Here is a 14,436-nt window from a genome sequence, read left to right as displayed (position 1 = left end):
GATAGATAGATAGAAAGACAGACAGACAGATAGATAGAAAGACAGATAGATAGAAAGATAGATAGATAGACAGATAGGTAGAAAGACAGATAGATGATAGATAGATAGACAGACAGATAGATAGATAGATAGATAGAAAGACAGATAGATGATAGATAGATAGATGATAGATAGATAGAAAGATAGACAGACAGATAGAAAGACAGATAGATGATAGATAGATAGAAAGACAGATAGATGATTGATAGATAGACGGACAGATAGATAGATAGATAGATAGAAAGACAGATAGATGATAGATAGATAGAAAGACAGATAGATGATTGATAGATAGACAGACAGATAGATAGATAGATAGATAGAAAGAAAGACAGATAGATGATAGATAGATAGATAGACAGACAGATAGATAGATAGATAGATGATAGACAGACAGATAGATATAGATAGACAGATAGATGAAATCTAGATAGAAAGACAGACAGACGGATAGATAGATATATAGAAAGACAGATAGATAGATAGAAATACAGATAGATGATAGATAGAAAGACTGATAGATAGATGATATATAGACAGACAGACAGATAGATGGATAGACAGACAGATAGATGATATATAGATAGATAGTTCTTTGTAAATGCTCTCTGCCTAATATCTATATTTTAGTTGGAAGTGTTTATGATGCATGATATGAGTCTGTGTGTGTTTGTGAATGTGTCTTCAGGAGGATGGTGGACAGTGAAGAGTTTCGGTGAGATCACAGGCACAGTGGCTATTGAGATGCACAAAAAGTCCTTCATTCATGCGCTGGACACTGGCCTCTTCACTGTAGGAGCTCCACATAAAGGTGCTGATTCTGTTTGCTTCATTAAACTCCTGAAAGTTATGTTGGCAAAACAGATCTTTTAGCTTTGCTAAATAGATTCACAGATATATCTTACTTGTTGTCTTATTTTGAATCATTTTTAAATAATAAACAGGGTGGCATTACCTCCATTCCCTGAAGAAAATATATTTTTTTGAGAATTAAAAGTATATTCTTTAGACCAGTGCTTCATTTAATGTATAATATAATGAAGCAAGTTTTACAATTATTTTTAAACATATTACTTAATATTTAAGTAGTTTTAAAAATTCACATTCAAAATCAGTTAAGCACATGTATGCATCATATTTCTTACTGTGTTTTTTTAAACTCATGTTTCCTTAAAATGTTTTTGGCTAGTTGAGCAAGTTCATAGTAAGTTTAAATGACATTAAAATGTCCACAGTCAAATCTGTAACCTTTTTTTGTGAATTTCAAAACAAGCTATAACTAACATTATAAATGGACCTCAATTAACACATTTAAATAATCAGACAAATTAAGGTAAACATTTACAAAAATGGTTGTGTGTGTAGGATGGCCTTGGCTCATTAGTGGACACGGTTTGTGATGAGCAAGTGCATTAATATAGTGATGAGTTAGTTTAAATGAACTAGAACATTTATTGGAAATGAAATGCTTTATTCTTAAGGCCTATGTTTTAAAATACACCTTACAAGCTCTATCTGCAGTATTTTCGGGCAACAGGCAAATCTCTGCAATTATACCGCATTGTATTTTTTTCAGCCATGCCATGCAGTTTTTATATTGTCTTTTAAATTGAAAAGGTCCCTCTAATAGCGCGGAACAAATAAGTCTCGAAAGTAGAGCTGGCTAGGTGCTGCTGTTTCTCTTTTGCTCTCAGTGTGGGATTTAAAAACCTGAATAATGTTATGGTTGGTCAGTCGCCAATACCGCAGCCGTTCATGCAAAGCACAGAGCAATTTCATAGTTCAGTCACCAGAAGAAGTTGTGTGCGATTTGTTTTTCTTTCCAGCCTCATTTTCTGCTTTTCACTGACCGCTGGCTGTAAGGATCGGTCTCTACATCACTCTGGAAGCACCATGGAATTTGTGCACGCTCTCTAAAATCAATTTAATTTAGTGGTTGAGACCTGAAATTAGTAAATGAACGACTGTAACTGTTGTTGACACCCAATTCATGACCAGTGCATCTGTATGATTCCCACACCTCTCCAGGCGAAAAACATGGATGCACACGTACGCTACTCAGTAACTTTTTGAGCATATCATTTGAAGGCTCTTGCAGAATTCAATATCTTAGCTAATTCATGAGTTTATCATGCCCGCGGAGCAGATAGAATAGATTGTCAGCTTTCAGCATTACTCTTTCTTTTGTTCAGTCATTCATGGTTGAAAAACAAATAACTGTTAAAATACTTCAGGACTTCAGGCAGTATAATGAGTTGAGTTACAAGACTTAGTTCTCTGTATTTGATTATCTTATAGCAGCACTTTCCAGCATTGTTTCATATTCTCAGCTCTGAATTCTTTTGTGGAATGGAAATGCTAGATTCATCTCCAGTAATAGTGCAATTATACAGTAAATATAGACTACCATTCAAACATTTGGGGGCAGTAAGATTGATTTATTTTAGGAAATAAATACTGAAATAAATTCATACTTTTACTCCGCAAGGATGCATTTACGTTAATCCAGATAGACATTAAAGACATTTATAATGTCTAAATACTGTCATTTTGACCTTTCTATTCATAAAGTGTCCTGAAAAATGTATCACAATTTCCACAAAACTTGAAATCAACTGTTTTCAACATTGATAACAATAAGAAATGTTTCATTAAATCAGCATTTTAGAATGATCATGAAGACTGGAGTAATGATGCTGAAACTTCAGTATTAATACAGCTTGGCATACAGGAATAATAATCCACGAAATTAGCTATCTTTTTTTTTACTGTAAATATCAACTAAATGCAGCCTCGGTAAGCATAGGAAAAGACTTTAAAAAAAGTTAATTAATTTTAAAAAAAATCGTACTGCCTTCAGAGTTTTGAATGGTAGTGTAAACAAGTGAAGAGTTAATTTGCAAAAAAACAATAACTCCATTTTTATTTTATTTTTTTAGAAATCACGAATATCAACTAAATGCAGCCTCGGTAAGCATAGGAAAAGACTTTAAAAAAAAAAAGTTAATTAATTTTTAAAAAAATTTAAAAATCGTACTGCCTTCAGAGTTTTGAATGGTAGTGTAAACAAGTGAAGAGTTAATTTGCAAAAAAACAATAACTCCATTTTTATTTTATTTTTTTAGAAATCACGTTTTTTTTATTGCGAATTCCAAGTAATATCAATCAAACTGCAGTTGGGTTGTTTTGATTAAGTAATAATAACAAACAAATACAGGTAATTTACAAAATTAAAGGTCATTGAAAGTGTTTTTTTTTTTTACATATTAAAAGTTTGTTTTATAGCAAAAGCAGATAACTCCAACAGTCGTTTTTTTGGGCAAAAGCAGATAACTCCACATTTCATGTTTTAGAGTTTAAAAAACACTTGTTTAATCTTTGTACAGTAATCTCCTCAGATGACAATGTAGATGCCTGACAAACGGATGTGGATTACATGCAATACACAGAGCTTTTCCCTCACCATTGTAACGTGCTGCTTTTGCAAGGTTCCGTGAAAACGTTTCAGCTTTTATTTTCTTTTTTCACAGGTTCATCAAGTTCGTCAAAATTATCCATCCTCGATCACTTTTAGTCAGCTAGCACGTCTTTTCAAGGTGAAAGTAGCCTTGTCACCTGACCTGAATATAGCTCGCTGATTCGCTAAAATGGACTTATCGGCTTCTGTTCAAAAACAGCAAGGGCGCTTGTCGGCTTCTGCAGAAAAACGTGAACTCACGATGTCTTGAACGTGGAAAAAAACGGCTTTTTTGACAAAACATGTTTAGGGTTCAGATCGCGCTATATGTGGAGAATAATGCATGGCAATCAGCTCATTTTTTTTTAAAGTGGCGTTTATCAGTTTTTGCAAATGAACTCTTCAAGTTTTAAAATATGAATGTTTGTGTTTGCAGACGATGAAGGCCCAGATCCTCCAGAGCAGTTCACTGCCATCAGAGTCTCAGATTCCAGGTAAAGATCATGACCATATCCACAATTTGAGTTGGATTACTGAAATAAATGAACTTTTCCACGACATTCTAATTTATTGAGATGCACCTGTATAACTACTGTAGGTGTCGTGAGTAGTGATGGGATATCAGTGTTCAAGTGTTCAGTAAAACGTAGCAAACTGGCAGCAGCTGCTTGGCAGCACCTTTAAATGCATAAGCACCTTGTAATGTTCTGTAGCTAATTAAGTTATTTTGATCATGTGACAATTTTTTTTCTTATTTGTTTTGCTGGTGTGTAGGATAGCGCTGAAGTCAGGCTATGGGAAGTATTTAGGTTTAAACTCCGAGGGTGTTGTGGTTGGTCGATCGGATGCCATCGGGTCCAGAGAGCAGTGGGAACCAGTGTTTCAGGATGTGAGTGAATCTGCCAATCAAATCAATTCACCAGTCACAATGAAAATACTTCAGTTTGTATGAATGTGAAAAACTCTGATACATTAGGCTGAAACGTTTTGAAATTCAGGTTTTACCATTTCTTTTTATTTTTGTTACCATAGGGTAAAATGGCCTTACTTGCTGCAAACAGCTGTTTCATCTCGTACAGTGAGAGCGGAGACATAGTGGCCAAAAACAAGACAGCGGGAGAGGAGGAGATAATCAAGGTGAAGCCCTCCTGAACTCACAGTCCACACCAAGATGAATTGCTTAAGTGGGAATTTTTTTGTTGTTGTCTGAAGGAAATGATTCAAGGCTTTTTTTTAGACATCCATATCTTTGCCCCTAAAAGCTCGACAAACATTTGAGAAATAATTCAGTGAGAGTGGCCAGATTTGGCCACCGCAGTGCACAATATATATTATCTGAACACAAGTCTATCTGCTGTCAAATTATAAAAACAAATTACACCTTTTTTTTCTGGAATGAAGACCGTAAACAATATTTTTCATGCTTATCTGTTGCCCACAGATCCGTTCATGCACAGAAAGAGAGGTGAAGAGGAAAGACGATATTGCAGATGAAGACAGGGGTGATGTCAAGAACTGTGAGGTCAACTACGTGTGAGTGCTTGCATTTATTACCTGCAGTAAGATACAGAAGCTGTGCTGTTTATTGAGCATACAGTGAAGTAAATGTTTATGTGAATGCTTGCCTACAGGAAGAAGTTCCAGAGTTTTCAGGATCGGAAGCTGAGGGTGAATGAGGAAGACAGCGGTACGCTGAAAAAAGCCAGAACAGAAGGAAAATTCCATGAGGCCCTGCTGGACAGGTGAGACGTCTGACTTCAGGAGGAAACACTCATACTGGATCATACTGAATAATAAATGACTGTAGCCGGCTAATTTAGCTGATCATCCTGAGATGGAGGAAAAGGTGTCAGATTATGTTGATATACCCTACTGGGTGATTTATCATACAAGATGGTGTTTGAAACATTGTGAATATGAACATATTTCTACGTTTACAGTGTTAAGTGATGTATTATCATATGTTTATAAGAAATCATGTTTTTTGTTTCTTTTTTAGGAGAGCCAAGATGAAGGCTGACAGATACTGCAAGTGAAACCAGAAGTGTTTTTTTCCCTTCCTCACCATTATAATTTTACATAGTCATGGAATCTCTGCCTTTTTTTGTAATAAACCTAGTCACTTCACAAGAAAATCTTTTGTTGTTGTTGTTTTTAAATAGCCTATCAATTATATTGTTACAGTAATTTGTTAAATTACAGTCATTTGTTTAATATTGGATTGTACATTTGATTGCTTTCCCAAATTAAATGGATTGTAAACTCAATCTCAATTGCATTATTATCCAATTTTCTGTTGCATACAAAGAAAAGAACGATTAATCTATGGAAAACGTGGTTCCTTAATGTTTCTGACTGAAGTCAATTAGTGTTGATGTGGGGTCATTTTGTGGGGTTTTAATATTTATGTGAGAATATGATTAATGTTGAGCCACATTTGCAGATATATTGAATAATGAATATTAACCCTGTGCAGTTGATAACGCTTTGAGATTCACACGTAAAATGATTTTGTACTTCCACTGCAATGTCATTGCAGTTACATGTGAAATATATCGAAGATAGTTAAATGTAATGTAGACTTTTGCGCACTTTGTGTGATTAAAAACTAGTTAAAACTATATGCTTGTTGTTGCACTTCCGTCTACAGCCGTTAGATGGCGCGATGCAGTCGCCTGTTTGTTTCTCGGTCTGCTCTGGTAAAACTGCATTCTTGTTCTGCGGCTGTTATTTCTGCTTACAAGCCTATTTAATAATAAAAAGATGATGTAGGAACGACTTATGTTACAGCTTAGTAAAATAAAACGGGGACAAACCCAAAGACAGAAAGTGCGAAGTGGTCTTTTATTCTGTAACTCGTTGTTATGGTAAGTCCCGGTGTCTCGTGGGTTTGCGCTGATCACGAACCGTCACGAGTATCATCGGTACTTCTGCGCTCGTCTCAGCATGATCCCCAAATTAAACCTCTGCTGTTTTATTCTCTCTTTTGTGTTTATGTGCTTGTCTGCGCAATATGTCCCACCGGTAAGTCACAAACTAGAGTTTGTACTGTTATTTATGAAAACAAATGCTTCTTTCCCTGTTGAAAAAACAGCATATGCTGGTTAGGTATGTTTTGATGCTGGGATGCTGGCTTAAGCTGGTCCTTTGCTGGTTTATGCTGGTCCTTTGCTGGTTTAAGATTGTCCTTTGCTGGTTTATGCTGGTCCTTTGCTGGTCATGTGCTGGTTTATGCTGGTCCTTTTGCTGGTTTATGCTGGTCCTTTGCCAGCACATGACCAGCATAAACCAGCAAAGGACCAGCAAAGGATTTCCCTGTTGAAAAAACAGCATATGCTGGTTAGGTATGTTTTGATGCTGGGATGCTGGCTTAAGCTGGTCCTTTGCTGGTTTATGCTGGTCCTTTGCTGGTTTAAGATTGTCCTTTGCTGGTTTATGCTGGTCCTTTGCCAGCACATGACCAGCATAAACCAGCAAAGGACCAGTATAAACTTGTGAAGGACCATCTTAAACCAGCAAAGGACCAGTATAAACTTGTGAAGGACCATCTTAAACCAGCAAAGGACCAGTATAAACTTGTGAAGGACCATCTTAAACCAGCAAAGGACCAGTATAAACTTGTGAAGGACCATCTTAAACCAGCAAAGGACCAGTATAAACTTGTGAAGGACCATCTTAAACCAGCAAAGGACCAGTATAAACTTGTGAAGGACCATCTTAAACCAGCAAAGGACCAGTATAAACTTGTGAAGGACCATCTTAAACCAGCAAAGGACCAGTATAAACTTGTGAAGGACCATCTTAAACCAGCAAAGGACCAGTATAAACTTGTGAAGGACCATCTTAAACCAGCAAAGGACCAGTATAAACTTGTGAAGGACCATCTTAAACCAGCAAAGGACCAGTATAAACTTGTGAAGGACCATCTTAAACCAGCAAAGGACCAGTATAAACTTGTGAAGGACCATCTTAAACCAGCAAAGGACCAGTATAAACTTGTGAAGGACCATCTTAAACCAGCAAAGGACCAGTATAAACTTGTGAAGGACCATCTTAAACCAGCAAAGGACCAGTATAAACTTGTGAAGGACCATCTTAAACCAGCAAAGGACCAGTATAAACTTGTGAAGGACCATCTTAAACCAGCAAAGGACCATCTTAAACCTCTTAAACCAGCAAAGGACCAGCATAAACCAGCAAAGGACCAGCATCCCAGCGTCAAAACATACCTAACCAGCATATGCTGTTTTTTTCAACAGGGTTACTATTATCCTCGTATCAACTTAAGTTATAACAGGACTGCAGTAGATTGTTTATACGTCAATGCGATGTTTTATAACCTAGATCACCAGTGCTGTTGGCATAGAAAATCTTAACTGAATAACCAGCACAACTCCAGTGAATTAAATGACTAATGTTCACATTTCAGTACACAGAAGAGTGCCGAAGTGGCATGTATCCTCCAAACGGCCCAACGTGAGTATGACAACTGAAATTATGAATTATACAACCTGTAAAAACTGCTGTCAGAGACCAAAAATGTTAATCTGTACAATAATTACATGTACAACAGGTGAAAAGGCAAACCGTATCACAGGAGAAAAAGGGATATGTAAAAATAATTTTAAAATATTAATCGCGATATTTCCAAATGTTTTTATTTGAACAGCTTATTGATCAAAGATGATGTTTACATTTACATTTAGTCATTTAGCAGACGCTTTTATCCAAAGCGACTTACAAATGAGGACAATAAAAGCAGTCAAAACTAACAAAAGAGCAACAATATAGCTGGCCTGGAAGACAAGAGGCAGACAGTGTCTAAACAAGACGTAAGAGTGGGAGCAGAAACTATCAGTAGCACGGTTAACATCAAGAGATGATAACTGTTCAGGAGAAGGAAGCAAAGATGAAACCATAGCAGACAGCCGGGAGGGTGAGAGTGAGCGTGTTAACTTATGTTAATAAGAAAAATTTATAATTTTTAGTTTTAAAGAAGTGAAACAAAGTCAGGTGTTTTGTAACAACAGAGCGGCAATGTTTCATTGTTATGTAATTGCAAAAGATGTATATTATTGTATCATGTATATATTATATTATTACCATAACATTTATATTACAGTATCCAATGTAATTTTTTTGTGCAAAAAGGTTTATTTAAAAATGTATTTTATTTTTTATTTTTTGGACCAATTTAAAGAAAAAAAAAATCTTTTAAAGTGTTTTCATCATAGTTCATCTATAAATCTACGAAAACTTCATTTTCTCTTAATATGAATGATTTCAAATGTAATTTTGAATTTGTAATTCACATTGAAGGGAGAGAATAAGAACGTGTATAATCTCTGGATCTTTTAGATTTAAAGGGGATGTGTCCTGGTATACTGTTAATCTGGATTTACCACCAAGCAAAAGATGGACAGATGTCATTACAGACAAAAAGAACGATGTGAGTTTATATCATTATACTGGTTCAATGCTCTGTCTATGAATGTACTTCTAGCAACAAAAGAACTGCAAGTTGTTTTGCCATGACAGACTATTCACTTGATTATTAGAAGTCTAGTTTATGTATTGGTGAACTTTTATGTGAACTGTGAACCGAAATGTAAGTGAAATCCTTGAATTCCACAAAACTAAAACCAGATGATCTTGAGCAGCTCTCGGTGAACATTACTCAAGAGCTCATGTGCTTTGCCTTTAGATGGTGAGCATGATTCAGGCTATCAGAGATCTAGCAGACGCCTTTGTTCCCAGTGGAAAGCTCATCGATCTAGTAGATAAGGATTTGGTGAGTTATTAAAGAATCTCATCAGTCGAACTATATATGATAGGGATGCACCGATATGAACATTTTGGTCGATACTGATAATTCTTTATTTTTGAAAGCCGATAACCGATATGTTGGCCGATAAATCTATATCCAAATTTTTATATACTTTTTGAGAGCCTGATTACAAAAAAGTTCTCATCATTAAAACCCACATCCCAAACACTTCAACATAAGCAGCCTAGTTTTAACGGTGTACGTTTTAAAAATAATTTTACACTCCCATTACCAAATTTAGTCTTAAAAAAGTCTTACAAATAAATAAAATAATGCATAAATAATGCAAACAAGTCACTGGACATCATTACACGTGTAAAGAATCAAAATGAATGCGCCATAGATCAATAAAATGGAATAGCCTCTGCACGGACAATAATTAAATGATTTTAGTTACTAAACCATATTGTTGATGAAAATAATAAGAGAAAAATAAAAGTGGTGTGTGCACTGCTGTTTGAGCTGCGTGCGCTGACCTAAAGATGGGTGGTAAACTGAAGCGTTCTTTTAACTTAACCAAAGGCATTCTATACGAGATAAATCAGATATACATCAAATAAACACAATAATACAACATACAATTGCACAAAAGGCTGCAAACGAACAGCGCGCATCTGAAGTGTCTCTGAAGGAAATAATGCATTATTTATTGGCTTTAAGATATCGGCAACATTTTCTTATCGGGCCGATACCGATAACAGAAAAAATTAGCATTTATCGGCCGATACCGATATGGTGGCCGATATATCGTGCATCCCTAATATATGATGCTTAATCATGATTGACTTATGTATATTACAATCTTAAATCTCATATTTTGTCAGACATACTGTATACCTGTCACCGTTCATCTACATGAATAATGTAAACAGTAATAACTCTGCCTAACAAGTGTTTGTCCCCAGCCCTTGATGGTGGACACCCTGCCTTACCCGTTCAATGAGGAGATCAGAGGAATCGCATCAGTGTCTGGTGTTTCTTTGGGTATGAATGCATTAAAACAATACTATTATGTTTAACACTGTTAAATAAAATCTATATTTAAATCACACAATCACCTGTTCTGTGACTCAGGTGAGGTGGTGCTCTTCAACATATTTTATGAGGTGTTCACCGTGTGCACGTCTCTGGTTGCAGAGGATGTCAATGGTGAGGATATCATCAGAGATAACATTATTTTCATTTTTTAAATAATATTTTATAATCTATATCTATGTTATAAAATATCAGATACCCATTAAATGACATACAGTACCAGTTTAGGGTCAGTAAGATTAGAAATCAATACTTTTATTTAGTAAGATACATTAAATTGATCATGTGACAGTAAAACTTTTATAATGCTACAAAATATTTATATTGAAAATATTTTTTTAACCTTCTATTAATCAAAGACTCAAATTAATCACTGTTATAACAAAATAATAATATGAAATGGTTTGAAAATGGCATGAAATGGCTTGAGCACTTGATTTCACACGTAATGACACTGAAGACTGGAGTAATGGCTGCTGAAAATTCAGCTTTAGCATCACGGGAATACATTATATTTGAAATATATATTCAAACAGAGTGGTGCTGGTATGATTTCAGAACCCGGAAGAATAATTGGCCACTGGCTCCTTAAGAGATTTTCCTATGGTGTTTTATAATGGGGTTTTTTGATTTATGAGTGAAATAAAGCCTGTGGCAAACATAACTTGATGATACTTTGATGTTTTGTTCTACAATGCGTGCTTGATATGGGAGTGTGTAATTTGCAAATTTTGATCGTAATGACACTGAAGACTGGAGTAATGGCTGCTGAAAATTCAGCTTTAGCATCACGGGAATACATTATATTTGAAATATATATTCAAACAGAGTGGTGCTGGTATGATTTCAGAACCCGGAAGAATAATTGGCCACTGGCTCCTTAAGAGATTTTCCTATGGTGTTTTATAATGGGGTTTTTTGATTTATGAGTGAAATAAAGCCTGTGGCAAACATAACTTGATGATACTTTGATGTTTTGTTCTACAATGCGTGCTTGATAGGGGAGTGTGTAATTTGCAAATTTTGAACTAGTTATGTTTATTTTTGAAAATGTATGTTTCTAATAAGTAATTAGATGAGACAGCTTGGGATATCAGCGTGTGCAGTTTATGTTGTAGAACAAAACATCCAAGAATCATCCAGTTATGTTTACCACAGGCTTTAAATTGAAAAAAAAAAAACATTTATAAAACTCTATTGGAAAATGTCTAAGGAACGAGCGGCAAATTAGTCTTCTGGGTTCTGATGTCATACCAGCACCACTCTATAGAAAATAGTTATTTTAAATTGCAATAATAATCCATTGCTTATGTTTATTGTTGTTTTTACACTCATTTTAATCAAATAAACGGCCCCATGTTGCAAGGATCTGTACACAATTCCTGGAAGCTGAAAACATCCCAGTTCTTGCATGGCCAGCATACTCACCGGACATGTCACTCATTGAGCACAACCGCAGACCACGCAGAAATAGGCCTTTTGTGTACATAGAAAAAGTCTTAGATCTTTGAGTTCAGCTCATGAAAAATGGGGGCAAAAACAAAAGTGTTACGTTTATTATTTTGTTCAGTGTATATATATACTGTATATATAAATATTGAAATCAAAACATGAAGATTTCATATTGTTCCGTGGTCTGCTCTGCTTACAGATGGGATTTGAAGAACAGGTCGTGGATCATCCCAGAGAAGCTGAAGCCACTGGTTGTTAACATTGACTTCAGACGCAACAACCAGACTGTCTTTAAATCAACTAATTTTGCAGGATATGTGGGCATGCTGACCGGGATTCATCCAGTAAGGACAGAGCTCAGATCAGTATGAGCAATCTGAGATTATTATACGAGAATGGATTATAAATCATGGTGACAAGTGTCAGAATGACCTTTTGTCTCTGACATTGTTTTTAGTTTGGCTGCTGTAATTTAGCAGGAAGGAGAATTGTGAAAGCATGGAGTCTCTCAGTGTCTCTCTGTCTTCTGTCTTCTTTGTAGCGCTCATTCACCCTCACTATGAATGAACGATTCACTTTGGATGGAGGCTACATCGGTAAGCCTTTGCCTGATATTTGCTGAGTCAAATGAGGCATTGTCAGAAATATGTTGAAGCTTTATTTCTTGAGGATTTGCAGGTTTTTGTTTTATTTGCTTAGATCTTTGGTAGATGCCTGTTAAGTTTTATTGTGAATTACAGGGATTCTGGAGTGGATCTTGGGGAAGAGAGACGGCATGTGGATGAGTTTTTTGACTCGTTCTGTGTTGGAGAATGCAACTAGGTTGGCTACAGATAAATATATTAATATATGCATTACAATGCTTTACAAATGTAATAAATGTATGTATTACTTCAAATACACATTCTGGTGCATTGTTTTCTGAAATAATTGTAACTGCAATCTTTTGTAATAGAGTATAAAGCATTATTATGCATTTAGAATCACTTTATAAGTTTTACCCACACACTACAGTCAAAAGTTTGTACTTATGATTTTTTTTAATGTTTTTGAAAGGAGTCTCTTATGCTCACCAAGGCTGCATTTATTGGATGAAAAATACAGTAAAACAGTAAGCAGCAAAAACATTGATAAGAACCATATTTAATAATTGAGCACCAAATCAGCATATTAGAATGATTTCTGAAGACTGGGGTAATGGCTGTTGAAATTTCAGCTTTGCATAATAGTTTTAAAATATAGTAAAATAGAAAATAGTTATTTAAAATTTTAATCATAATTCACAATATTACGGTTGATGAGAATGAGACTTCTTTCAAAAAAAAAAAATGTTTCTTCTTCAAAATTTCGACCGGTGATTTATATTTTTTGTTATGCTTATTACTTTATTTATTGATAATGAAATATGAAACAAAAGAATCAGACGGATGTCTCTTTGGCTTATAAAGATGATGATAATTGGGATGCCGTGTTCTTTTAGCTATGAAAGTGCCAAGGCTCTGTTGTCTGACACAAAGCTGCTGGCTCCAGCGTACTTCATCCTCGGAGGAAACCAGCCGGGTCAAGCCTGCATTATCACCAGATCCAGAACACACAGCATCAATCCACTGGAGTGAGACAGCATTGCTATTCTCTACACATAGTTAAAAGAACATGAGTGAGTTTGAAGTTGTCAGTATTTCAGTTTAACATTACACTTTGTGTGTTTTTCAGGCTTGATGTGAAGAATGGCAGGTGGTATGTGTTGGAGGCTAACTATGACCACTGGAAAGAGCCTCTGTTTCTGGATGACCGCAGAACTCCTGCTATGAAATGCATGAATCAGACCACACAGGCTGTGAGTGTGGACACTGCAAACATAGACCTAAACTGGTATTAAAAAAAATACTCTAACTTAAAAAAAAAAAAATGTTTTATCCTTTCAGGATATCTCCATAAAGACAGTATATGATGTGCTGTCCACCAAACCAGTCTTAAATAAAGTAAGCTCATCATCTTTTACAGTGTTTCATATTTCATTTTCTGGCTTGTCTAACACTTATCTTTATGGTGCTGTACAGTTGACCACATACACTACTCTTATGGAGGTGTCTAAGGGAACATTGGAGTCTTATATCCGTGACTGTCCTAACCCCTGCATGCCGTGGTGAGGGACTCCATCTGGACAAGCTGCATTACTGTGACGGTCTTCTGTACGTTTAGGAAAAATGTCATTCATATTTTAGCGGTTTAAAAGGTTTGCAGTGTCTGCTTTTGAAATCATATGGGCATTGTTGGGTTTAATCAAGGTTTACCTGTCAAACAGTTACAGTAGGGCAGCCTACTTAAAGGGATAGTTCACCCAAAAATGAAAATTTTATGTTTATCTGCTTACCCCCAGGGCATCCAAGATGTAGGTGACTTTGTTTCTTCAGTAGAACACAAAAAAAGATTTTTAACTCAAACCGTTGCAGTCTGTCAGTCAAATAATGGAAGTGAATGGAAATCACGGCTTTGAGAGTCAAAAAATGTACAAACAAAAGTAAAAGTGACGATACATTGATGTGTAAAGACACAAAACGATCGGTCTGTGCAAGAAACTGAACAGTATTTATATCGTTTTTTACCTCTGATTTACCGCAATGTC

The 14,436-nt window shown here is 35.6% G+C and overlaps 1 protein-coding gene and 1 pseudogene across 1 annotated transcript in view; both read left to right on the top strand.

Annotated features, from left to right (window-relative positions):
* Positions 1–5,906, top strand: part of LOC107554393 (protein FRG1-like) — a 6,434-nt gene extending 528 nt beyond the window's left edge. The window contains exons 2-8 of the mRNA XM_016236882.1: positions 728–850; positions 3,933–3,990; positions 4,271–4,385; positions 4,529–4,633; positions 4,938–5,029; positions 5,128–5,238; positions 5,496–5,906. Coding sequence (XP_016092368.1) covers positions 728–850; positions 3,933–3,990; positions 4,271–4,385; positions 4,529–4,633; positions 4,938–5,029; positions 5,128–5,238; positions 5,496–5,532 — 641 coding nt within the window. The 3' untranslated portion in view covers positions 5,533–5,906. The remainder of the gene's footprint in view (positions 1–727; positions 851–3,932; positions 3,991–4,270; positions 4,386–4,528; positions 4,634–4,937; positions 5,030–5,127; positions 5,239–5,495) is intronic.
* Positions 5,907–6,191: 285 nt separating this feature from the next.
* LOC107554392 (acid ceramidase-like) lies at positions 6,192–14,185 on the top strand (annotated as a pseudogene).
* The last annotated feature ends 251 nt before the right edge of the window (positions 14,186–14,436 follow it).

Source organism: Sinocyclocheilus grahami, unplaced genomic scaffold (genome assembly GCF_001515645.1).
Source record: "Sinocyclocheilus grahami isolate Dianchi unplaced genomic scaffold, SAMN03320097.WGS_v1.1 scaffold500.1, whole genome shotgun sequence".
Classification (NCBI taxonomy): Eukaryota; Metazoa; Chordata; class Actinopteri; order Cypriniformes; family Cyprinidae; genus Sinocyclocheilus; species Sinocyclocheilus grahami.
The sequence above is the reverse complement of the archived record's forward strand: the minus strand, read 5'-3'. Positions and strand labels throughout refer to the sequence as shown.